Genomic DNA, 11,981 nt, shown 5'->3' with positions numbered 1-11,981 from the left:
AGCAATTGTGAAAAACTGTAATTCAGTCAGTAAAGGTAATCCATCACTGAATGAGAGGCTGCCAATCGCGTTTTACAAAATTGCTTCAGATAATGTCTGGCTATAAACTTTTACATTTTTAAAGAAGTTCCATTCACGGTTTCATATTAGTGTTCAGAAACACTGAGCTAAGACGAGACAGACTTACCACCGTTTTGTACTTGTAAACAAATATACCACTTCCGGGTCATTACATGTCCGATTTCTGCATTTTCCACTCCAAAATAACAACAATAACAACTTAAATCTGGAGTCAATCGGATTTAAGTTTCAGTCGGTTGGTCGGGCGCATGCAACACATGCAATGAGTCATATTTTGGGCTCAAACATATGGGAGAGTCGTACACTTTTATTTTAAGTTCTTCATACACAAAATGTTTTATGGTTTAGTACAACAGCCTCTCACTGTAATGTCTGACAAGGTTGGAGAACAGTTTGGGAGGGACTGTGCCTCCATGCAGAACATTTCAAGATCCTTGACATTCTTTTGTGCTTGTGGACTGCCCTCTTCAATTCAGACCTCAGATTTTCAATAGGGTTCCATTGCAAAACATCGATTTTGTGTTCCTGCAACCATTTTGATGTATGTTTGGGGTCGTTGTCTGGTTGAAAGGTCCTTCCATGGCCAAGTCTCAAGCTCCTGGCAGAGGCAACCAGGTTTTGGGCTAAAATATCCTAATACTTAGTGGAATTCATTATGCCATCGATCTTAACAAGATCTGGACCACTAGCAGTAAAACAGCCCTAAAGCATCAAAGATCCTCTACCATATTTCACCGTGGGCATCTGGTGCTTTTCCTTGTATGCAGCCGTCTTTTGTCGCCAAACATGCCGATGGTGTGCATGGCTAAAAATGTCCATTTTGGTCTCATCTGACCACAACACACAATTATAGTTCCAGTGATGCTTGTCAAAGTTCAGGCGCTTCAGTTTATGGGCTGCACTCAGTAAGGGCTTCTTTCCTGCAGCCCTTCCAAAGAGCTTGTTGACATGGAGGAGGCGTCTGTTGATTTTGACATTTGATAACCTCAGCATTCCACTCAACTGTGCAGTTGTGAAACTGTGATCCTTTGGTTCCTCTTTGCCTCCCTCACCATCTTCCTCCCTGTTCATGGGGACAATATGCAAATGCATCCTCTTCCTGGTGAATTTGCAACTGTTCCAGATCTCTAAAACTTATTGATTATTGCCTCCTCTGAGTTGAAAGCTCTTTGATTTTCCACAAAGTGATGGATGACAAATGGATTTTATATGTGTGCAACCTCATATTTTGACCCCAGTGAAATAGGAAATGATGAAAGCAATACAGTTTCTGGATTCTGAGATTAATAAAAAAAATAGAATTGTATTTATTTTATACAATAAATTTTGCTCATTTTCATCAAGGGTGACAATAATTCTGGAGTTGACTGTATATGTTGTATCATGCAATTCCTGTATGATCATTTCAGAATTTTACAATGCATCAAGTCCCATAGTAAATGAAAAAAAAAATTGACTGACATGGACTGTTTGCAATGCAACACTGAATTTATTTTTTGCAGTGGGATTTCAGTCGCTATCTGTTTCCTTGGGTGTTTTCCTCAGTGTTTGGAACAGCCGACGGAAGAAGCGACGGACTCTGTTCTTCTTCTTCTTGGTCTTTTTGATCTCTGAAAAATAAAAGAGGACAATCAATGCCTCAGTTCATCTTGATGGAAGTAGACATGAGCTACAGTGTGAGCGGACCTGATGAACTCCTACCTGATGTGGTGTCAGAGGATTGTTGCACCTCCTCCTTCTCTTCAATGCCAACCAGGCTGCTGGTCAAGCCTTCCTGGACTGAAGTAATGGCAGGAGTTTCAGAAGCGAGGGTCAGAGGAACCACAGGAGCTTCAGTAGCGAGGCTCAGAGGAACCAGAGGAGCTGCAGTAGGGAGGCTCACAGGAACCAGAGGGGCTTCAGTAGGGAGACTCACAGGAACCACAGGAGGTTCGGTAGGGAGGCTCACAGGAACCAGAGGAGCTTCAGTTGGGAGGCTCACAGGAACCAGAGGAGCTTCAGTTGGGAGGCTCACAGGAACCAGAGGAGCTTCAGTAGGGAGGCTCAGAGGAACCACAGGATATTCAGTATCGAGGCTCAGAGGAACCACAGGAGGTTCGGTAGGGAGGCTCACAGGAACCAGAGGAGCTGCAGTTGGGAGGCTCACAGGAACCAGAGGAGCTTCAGTTGGGAGGCTCACAGGAACCAGAGGAGCTTCAGTAGGGAGGCTCAGAGGAACCACAGGATGTTCAGTATCGAGGCTCAGAGGAACCAGAGGAGCTACAGTTGGGAGGCTCAGAGGAACCAGAGGAGCTTCAGTAGGGAGGCTCAGAGGAACCAGAGGAGCTTCAGTAGGGAGGCTCACAGGAACAACAGGAGCTTGAGTAGGGAGGCTCAGAGGAACCAGAGGAGCTTCAGTAGGGAGGCTCAGAGGAACCAGAGGAGCTTCAGTTGGGAGGCTCAGAGGAACCATAGGAGCTTCAGTTGGGATGCTCAGAGGAACCAGGGGAGGTTCAGTAGCAAGGGTCAGAGGAACCAGAGGAGCTTCAGTAGGGAGGCTTACAGGAACCAGAGGAGCTTCAGTAGGGAGGCTCAGAGGAACCAGAGGAGCTTCAGTTGGGAGGCTCTGAGGAACCAGAGGAGGTTCAGTTGTGAGGGTCAGAGGAACCAGAGGAGCTTCAGTAGGGAGGCTCACAGGAACCAGAGGAGCTTCATTTGGGAGGCTCACAGGAACCAGAGGAGGTTCAGTAGCGAGGGTCAGAGGAACCAGAGGAGCTTCAGTAGGGAGGCTCAGAGGAACCAGAGGAGCTTCAGTAGGGAGGCTCACAGGAACCAGAGGAGCTTCAGTTGGGAGGCTCACAGGAACCAGAGGAGGTTCAGTAGCGAGGGTCAGAGGAACCAGAGGAGCTTCAGTAGGGAGGCTCAGAGGAACCAGAGGAGCTTCAGTAGGGAGGCTCACAGGAACCACAGGAGGTTCAGTAGCGAGGGTCAGAGGAACCAGAGGAGCTTCAGTAGGGAGGCTCGGAGGAACCAGAGGAGCTTCAGTAGGGAGGCTCGGAGGAACCAGAGGAGCTTCAGTTGGGAGGCTCAGAGGAACCAGAGGAGCTTCAGTAGGGAGGCTCAGAGGAACCAGAGGAGCTTCACTAGGGAGGCTCACAGGAACCAGAGGAGCTTCAGTTGGGGGGCTCAGAGGAACCAGAGGAGGTTCAGTAGCGAGGGTCAGAGGAACCAGAGGAGCTTCAGTAGGGAGGCTCAGAGGAACCAGAGGAGCTTCAGTAGGGAGGCTCAGAGGAACCAGAGGAGCTTCAGTAGGGAGGCTCACAGGAACCAGAGGAGCTTCAGTTGGGAGGCTCAGAGGAACCAGAGGAGGTTCAGTAGTGAGGGTCAGAGGAACCAGAGGAGCTTCAGTAGGGAGGCTCACAGGAACCACAGGAGCTTCAGTAGGGAGGCTCAGAGGAACCAGAGGAGCTTCAGTTGGGAGGCTCAGAGGAACCAGAGGAGCTTCAGTAGGGAGGCTCACAGGAACCAGAGGCTCGAACATCACACAGATTTCCCCCACTGTGATGTCAACAATCCTGGTCAGCAGCTCTGGCCCAAAGTGCTTCAGCTCCTCCAGCAGGACGTCTGGAGTGTAATTCTCTCTGACCTTGTTCTGAATAGAAAGGACCTTCTCATCCCGGATGGAGCAGGAGAAGGTGGCCTGATGGTCCGTGGAGGTCAGAGAGGCGGAGAGCTTATCCTCAACGGCCTTCGTGAGTCCAACGGCCAGGTCGCTGAGCTGCAGCGGGGGTACGGACAAGAGGATCGCCGGATTAATCCAGAAGCACTGCAGCACTCTGGGCACAACCAGCATCACCACTTCCTGGGGGCTGAGGAGGCTGGAGCTGGGCTGCTGCTTCTCCATCAGGCTCCTGATGGCTTTGTCAGCCAGACGGATGATCTGAGGGTCTCTGTTGATAAGAGAAGCTCAAAATTAGTTGAAATACACATTTTCTGAAAAGACACAATTTCCCCACGGGAATCATTCAAGTTTCATCTCATCTCATAAATGTGACTTACTGAAAACAAGGACTGTTGGCTTCAGGTGAGTTGAGCACGATTCGGGCTAAAAACTCAATAACCAACATTTTCATGCTGATGTTCACCTCCCACATCTGAAACAAGAAATTAAATTAAGATTTGATATATTTACAGGATCAATCTAGTGTTATGTGATAATTTACTCTTTTCATGATCTTGGTCTTACCAGCTTGAGGAGAGGCTGGACACTGTCATCAAAACTCTCAAGATCAAACCTCCACAATCTTCAAATGGAAGGAAAACAGAAGGTTCATCTTAACTGTTGCTCTATTTTCTTCTCATTAGTAGCAGACTAGCTTAAAGGAATAGTTCACCCAAAAATGTTGATGTTTGATGTCATAGCCTAATAATAATGAAAAATGACATAAAATGTGCCATTTTTTAACTATAAACGCTGCATGTATTACACTGTGCAGAATACATACAGAACAGAGACTAAAGTGGACATCAAACATTAAACATGGGGGTGAGTAGATAATGACAGAATTTTCATTTTTGGGTGAACTACTCCTTTAACATTAGCAGAGTTGATGATAGATTGAGTGGTGGACTGTCTGTGTGTCTCAGTAAGTCTCACTGCTCTCTGAGAGATTTCCTGCCCTGCTCCACCAGCCAGTCAGTCATGTCCTCAGCTGTCAGCTCAGATGGGACCTGCTTTTGTTGCTGACGCCTCAAAAACTGCACCATCATTTTTTTCTACAAGAAAATAGAAAACATCAGATGTTCTCATGTATAATCATAGGAGACACTTTACCAGAATTTGTCAGGTGTTTTATTTTGTGCGGGCCTGAAACAAAAGTGGTTCTTACTTGTACTTCATAGTACTTCCACTCCCAGCAGAGATTTACAGTCTCTGTGTACACCGGTACAGTGAACAGTACCTTTGAAGGAAATTAGATAATGTCACTCAAAAGCCTCTCATGCTACATACATACATCAGCTCAAAATCGGCACAATTTAACTGCAATAAACAATGCACACATACCTTGATGGGTCTATAGATGACCCTTTCTCCTTCAATCCAGTCCATGGATGTTTTGTTACTGGATGACAAATCAACAATGCAGAAACAATGATACAATAAAACCAACTACCAAACGCACAACTATAGAACAGAGGTAAAAGCACTCAAACACAGTTGATACTGGTGGCTGAAATGAACTGAGGGTGTTCAGGGAGAAAGTTTCTGTGGGAGACGGAATGGACTTATTGTTGAGTCACAGGGAGTAGAATTCTGCTCTTAATGACAGACAGACTCTGTTTTGGTTCAACTGTTCAGGCAGAGATGACCAGGGAAAATAAGTCTGGGCAAATATGATGATCAAGATCGATCAATAAGTTGCCATTACATTTTTTATTTAATCACACAGGAATGTCTTTTTGCAAGGCAACACTTGAATAGATGTTAATCCTGTGTTTTGACTTGGTTAGTTGGTTGGTATTGGGAGTGTAGCCTACATTGCCCTAAAAAACTGCCAGGTGTATCAGCACTTTTATATCCTTGATCGGCACACTGTGTAACATTTTGGTCAACATTGCAAGATTATACAGCCCAAGTGGATAAACACTCACATGGCAACTTCTAATGCCATGGTATTATGCTGCAAGTCTGACTTCAATTCCTGTTGACCGACACGTTGCCTTGTCATCTTCTCCAAAATGCTGCTTGTTGTAACACAAGCTTTAGGTACACAAGCAACATTTTGAAGCTGTGAAGAAGGGAAGTATCGCTTACAGGGATGGGTTTGGTAAGCAGGACAAAATCAATGTAACCACACTGGCTATAGGAGAATAATGAAAATATACTTACATACTTTACATTGCTTCACAACACTTCCCATGTATCATGGCCCTGATTCCTCCCTCTAACACATTACACTGAGTTGATTTATTAAAAAGTAACTTTTACTTTGAGTATATTTTAAATTAGCTTTTTTTCTTTTTAATTGAGTATGTGTTTACACCAGTGATTTTCCTTCTGCGTAAGTAAAATCTCAGCAGACGCTTCCACAAAATTAAGCGTCACAGGGCTGTTAGACTCTTAGTCTTGTTATGCTATGGCCTGTAGGTTCATAACTTATAAAAACTAAATCTCAGTCTTCATCACTTTAGCTTTCTGGCTAACTCTGCTAACTTCAGTATGTAAACAAAACAAGTTATGCTTGAAGTCTCACAGGAAGAGAGATCTTCTGCCATTGGAAGTGCATTCTATTAATAGAATTTTACGCCTATTTTACCTATATTATATGAGACTGTACAATAAAATGTAGGGGTCGTGGGAAATGAATGTGAGTCAAGACGAGGTCCAAAGGGCGTTGAGACCCAGTCAAGGCCAAGACCAAAATAGGTAATAAACAGTGTACATGTCTTTCCAAATGTAAAAATAAAGCTTAAGGAGTTTCTTAAAGATCAACAGAGATGATCGCTCTGGACGATACCCTTCAACATCCAACTAATGAATGTATTTTAAATGTCATTTGGCCCATGGGGCAAGACCAGCCTCAGGGCCAGGAAAATTAATTGATTGCAAAGGATCAATTATTAATTTATTATTATTATATGATATTATATACAGTATTTCTGTATTTATTTATGTCATTATTCATTTTACTGACATATTTATTTATGACTAATATGGTCCTCCATATTTTGTGGTGTTGCAGCGTCAATCCAAAATGTATTAAATATGGGAAACATATGGAAGTCAACTCCATCACACATATACTTGTCACATGGTTGGGAAAATTACTTTGCTGTAGAGGCTCATGCACACCTTCAGTTTCTTGTAGACAGGTGCGTAGGAGGAAATGTCCATAGGCAAGAGAAGTTAAAATTACTTTAAAATTATCATCCACTAAAAGATTAGACCTAGGCCTACTGATTTCCTGCTTAAAATTGTAATTAGCAGGCCTAACCTAATTACTTAATACTCAAATCTAGTCATTTAATTACCTGCCAATTTATTCACAGTTTTCATCCTGATCCAATACAACCAGTGCCAACCATTTTAGGTGTAAAATTATGTGTCTATAATCTCAAAGTCTGAATGTCTTTGCTCCTTCAAACACCTTAATGGTTATTCAAAGTTAGGCTATATAAAAGTTGTTCTAATTTGGTTATTGTTTATATGGTAATTGTTTTGGGCTACAGTTATAATTTTCTAACCAGATTACTATAATCCTTTGATGATATTATTTGTCTGAGGAATAATTTTGATGAGAAAAAATCCAGCACGGTTTATGTTTTCCTTTTTTTATGCTTTATTTTTTTTGTTTTACCTCATCCTGTAGAGAGGACAAAGCTCCATTTCACATCTGTTAAGATTTGGGCATGTGCTGAAACATCCACCCCACTCATCCCTCTCTACCATCCTTCACTGCTACAGTGCATGCACAGGAATCAGGATTTGAACATCACTCAAAATCCACCAACTCTATCATCATCAGCTGCTCATCATCAGGGCAAAGATACCAACTCATTGGTTGGACCACGGCCTTCATCTTCTTGATTAGAACAACAAAAGCTAAGTGTAAAGGTGAATGCAAATCATTCTATGATTTTTCATAGATCTCACATGATGTGTACGACAGATTGGTGCAGGTTTGATGAGGATCGTCGAGGGCACTACCCTGCTATCTAAAGATGAAAAGAACGAGGGCTCAGTGACAACGATGATGAAGATGATAATGAAATTAAATGAGGATGATGAAATGAGGATGAAATCAAAAGCGCAAAGGTGTAACGACAAATGATGGATGAAAGAGGACTAACGAGGAAAAATGTTATATGTGACACAACACATCTCCTACTCTACAAGATAACAGATCTCAAATGAATGCTACAATAATGAGCTTAAAAAGACAAATATAAAGTAGAACACACAGGGCACAACATCGTCATATGATGTGAGAAAAAATCATCATGTCAAAACATGCAAACATAAAAGACATATTTCCATGCACATGAATATGATACAAGGGAGATAATACAAATGGAAGAGTTTTAACTAATGTTAAAACAAGCAAACACAACGATGGTATGCATGGATGGACGACATCTGCCCAAATTCATGAGACACAACACAACACACAAACTACCGCCCTTCCAAATCACACTGGCCTGATGCAACATATTTGCATGGAATTCTGCTTTGTGTATTCGGATCAGATCAATGCCCTGGATATTTATTCTTTTTAGAAATACTGAAACACAATTTAATTTCTTTCTTGATGCTTGTGGTGAAGAGAAACAAACATTACATTATCCCTGAGAATACACATGTATCAGACTAGATTCGCACATTTTGTGTTGGTATAAAATTTAGAAAAACATTTAGATAAAAGGGAGTATGAAGAAATATGTACCCTGGTGAAGATGGGTGCATGTACCAGTAAAAGGTCGAAACAGAGGGAAAAGAGGGGCATGGGATGAGGATTCATTGACATTATCCCACTGAAAGTTTACGCACAGCAATGGCTAACTGTTGTCCAATCTCTACAGAAGTCAGATTTGTGTTTTATATGTTCGGCATTGATGGACAAGCCTCTGAGATGGCGAAGAGAGGCGCCGAAGCACATGAAATGGGAACCCACCCATTTCACGGGTTTGTCACTTGTACTCAATTTGAGGCTGCCTTGCTTGCGTAAGTTTCACGTTTTGTCCATGAGAAGAAGAATAGAAAAAGAAAAGAGGACAGAAGGAGAAAGCGCATACAGGGAAAGGAGAGGAGGAGAGAAAGAGAAAACGTTGCAGATAACGGCGCAGATCTAACGCGGGTGTCAGAGAAATTGACAGATCCTAAACATGAGCAGAAGTCGTAATGGGAACTCTGTGCTGCGGAATGGAAAAGAAGAATCCGGTCTAAGAGGACAGACAGTTATTTTTTGCAGACGTTTTTTCTCTTTTTTCCATTTTTTGTGTTTGTTACGGTTCATTGTCATGGTTCCATTGAAAGCCAGGGAGGTCGAGCCTGAGGCAGATGGTTTGAAGTGCGTGGAGGTGGCCTGGAGTCCACAGAGGACCGCGGGAAGGTGCAGGAAGGCTCAGATGATACCATACTGGGCCAGCTCGTGCAGCTCCAGGTGATTGAAGGCCTCCCAGGGGCAAATGACAGTGATGTCTGCAAAGAAACACAAACAGGTTTGTTTTCGGACGGGTGTAACAGCAGATCACAGCAATTGATGGGAAATGCATCTTTTTTTCTCTTTTTTTTCTTTTAACAGGGTTATAAACAGAAGTCAGTAACGTGAAAAAAACAAACAAAAAAACCCCAGAAATTTAAGAAGGGACTAGGTTGCCAGTTCTTTTTCCCTTTTTTAAACAGACAGTTCACACTTAGTTGATAAAAAGGGGATTAAGTTCTCACCCTCTCAATTTGCCTGCAATATACTCTCCATTGTCCCAATAAGCCTTTGTCTTTTTGTATTCTTGTGAGTCAAAGTTAAACATTCCATACTGTAAATACAATCAACTATATTCATCCACTGGCCAAGAGTAGAGGTTTGTCTTCTCCTACTCTCTTACTCATTTCCATTTCTGTTACCCAGATCGAAAGAAAAAAACAAGTGAACTCAACATCTAAACCCAAAAGATGGGAGATGCATTTTAATAAAGAAGTGAACCTACCTGTGCCTAAGCCCTCCATGCCAGGTATATCATCACCAAAGCTGTGAAGAGAAATCAAGAACATCAGTCACACATGATAAATATCTATTCCCCCCTCTATGTGGAGACTTGGAATGAATATGACACAGTGCCGCATGCCAGTCTCACCCCTGGATCCCCTTCTTGGGAGGCTTGCTCTTGAACTGACGGGTCTGCCTCTGCTTGAACTTGGGCGGTCCCTTGCGCGGGGTGGCAGGCCCGCCGGTGACACGGGTGGCCGACTTGATCTCGGCTTTCGGCGGCTCAAGATTCATTCTGAGTCGTTATGATACTGTGCGCGGGTTGTTGGCTTTGACGGACACCTCTCTGGAGTACAGTCGTCTTGGTGATATCTTTGGAAGAGACACAGGAGGTTAATAGAAGTGAAAAACTTTTCACTATTCTCTGTAAATCACCAGGTATTATCTTAGATTCTATAACAATTAATTTAATGTAGCAGTTAGCGTGCAGCCTCTCTCACCTTTGTCTGACATTACAGGCCCTAATCCTCTTACTTGTCTGATGAGGATTTACACTCATATTTCCTTGTCATTCTATATCTGAGATGGACTACCTTGGAGAGAGAGGATGACCCAATTTCTATAATCCCTGGCTCAAGTTAATAAGTATTCCCTGTCTCTGTTTCGAGCCAGCCATACACACATGGGCTAATCTGGTTATAGCAAGGGCAGCACGTCAGATATGCTGAGCATGCACTGAGGGTCTAATGGATCAATCCTCTCACCGCGTCCTCCCGCAATGACATTCATGGAGCTTGTAATAGAACCTCAATACGTTTTTGGATTGAGGATGAGTCATAATCATATGCTATGATAGCAGTATGAATATGTACAGTTAACTATGATCATACCCTGATTAACTTGATTCATACAAAGAATACGTTTTCAGGGTACAGTAGTTTTATCTCAAAATGTCCATTCAAGAAGAAAATACTGCCTTTTCGTTTCCTACGATTAAAAATTTGACCGCTTTGCATATTTGAAAATGGTGATGAAATAACTTCTTATTCACTCTTTCAACACATTAGCAGTTATTTAAGAATTTACCACGTATTGAATAGAAGTTGCTGCTCATGAGTTGCCGTTAACACCCGTGCAGCATTAACAAGCCACAGTCTGTCTTGGTTACCAACCCATTGACTGCATCTAAGGAGAATAGCTTCAGTAACACCTAATTGTTCAGTGTTGTAAAGTGTTACAAAGGAGAAAAAATGTCAAGTAAACAAAGTTGCATAATTGTGTTTTCTGCTGCCACTGATTATGCTCAAATATACAATATTTCTAAACAGACTGATGCATGATGTTATAGGTCTGCTCATTTCCTATAACTGGCCAGGATTGTTTCTGTTTCCTATACACTGTGGTGATTCACCACTATTGTTTAATACCTGGCACAGGTCATAGAACGGAAATAACCTGTTTGCTGTTTTTGGAATAAATTAAAAATTTTGTGTTCACTGCAACACAACAGATTGAATCAATTCACTGACCTAATAAGCAGCTAATTCCAAAAACAATGTACTCAACACAAACCCCACTCTGAGGTTTTATCTTGATCCTAAAAAAAACAATTTAATCCATGACAGATACCCTCATTCTTTTCAGTTCAAGTCAATTAAGCACAAATCCATTGAGTTTCGTGCAGCTCAGGAATAACAATATCCATAATGCCTTGCTGCCATGGCGATTGGTACAATTACAATGAATTCCATTGCAGCTCCAGAATAGCAATATCCACTGTCACTGGCTTTCATGGCGGGTTAGCACAATTGTACCGAAATCCCATGTAGCTCAAGAATAGCAACATCTGTAATCATTCGCTGTCACGGTGGGGATGTGCCAGCAGGTCTACTCACCGGCTGCTTGGGTGAAGGACAGCCAGACGAGTGGGTGTGAGCGCAGCACCGCTCTCTCTAGCAGACGTGTGGACTTCTATGCTAGGCTTGCTGTGAGGGCCAAGCGGGGCTTAGGGGCCCTTTTATATGCTGAGCCCCTCGGCAGATTAGAAACGCACCGCCTACTGTCCCTGTCAAGACTTTGCATGTTTGGGGTTTGGGTCGAGGCAGAGATGGGACAGAAGGGGGGTTAAGGAAAGTGGATAGAGTTGGAACAGAAAAGTTTCATTTTTGTTGTGGGGAATAGATTTTGGAATAAATGTGATGTGCACTATAATAATAT

General features: G+C 42.8%; 1 protein-coding gene across 1 annotated transcript; it reads right to left on the bottom strand.

Moving 5' to 3' along the window:
• Nucleotides 1–7,390: 7,390 nt before the first annotated feature.
• pde6gb (phosphodiesterase 6G, cGMP-specific, rod, gamma, paralog b) lies at nt 7,391–11,740 on the bottom strand. Its single transcript, XM_071532526.1, has 4 exons — nt 11,660–11,740; nt 9,913–10,136; nt 9,766–9,806; nt 7,391–9,259 (listed from the first exon to the last, which is right to left on the bottom strand). The coding sequence occupies exons 2-4, from the start codon at nt 10,056–10,058 to the stop codon at nt 9,183–9,185; spliced, it is 264 nt and encodes an 87-aa protein (XP_071388627.1). The 5' UTR covers nt 10,059–10,136; nt 11,660–11,740; the 3' UTR covers nt 7,391–9,182.
• Nucleotides 11,741–11,981: the final 241 nt, after the last annotated feature.

Source organism: Centroberyx affinis, unplaced genomic scaffold (assembly GCF_046629955.1).
Source record: "Centroberyx affinis isolate AG114_WGS23_722 - 3 ecotype Tasmania unplaced genomic scaffold, CSIRO-AGI_Caff_v1 ptg002205l_1, whole genome shotgun sequence".
NCBI lineage: Eukaryota > Metazoa > Chordata > Actinopteri > Beryciformes > Berycidae > Centroberyx > Centroberyx affinis.
The sequence above is the reverse complement of the archived record's forward strand: the minus strand, read 5'-3'. Positions and strand labels throughout refer to the sequence as shown.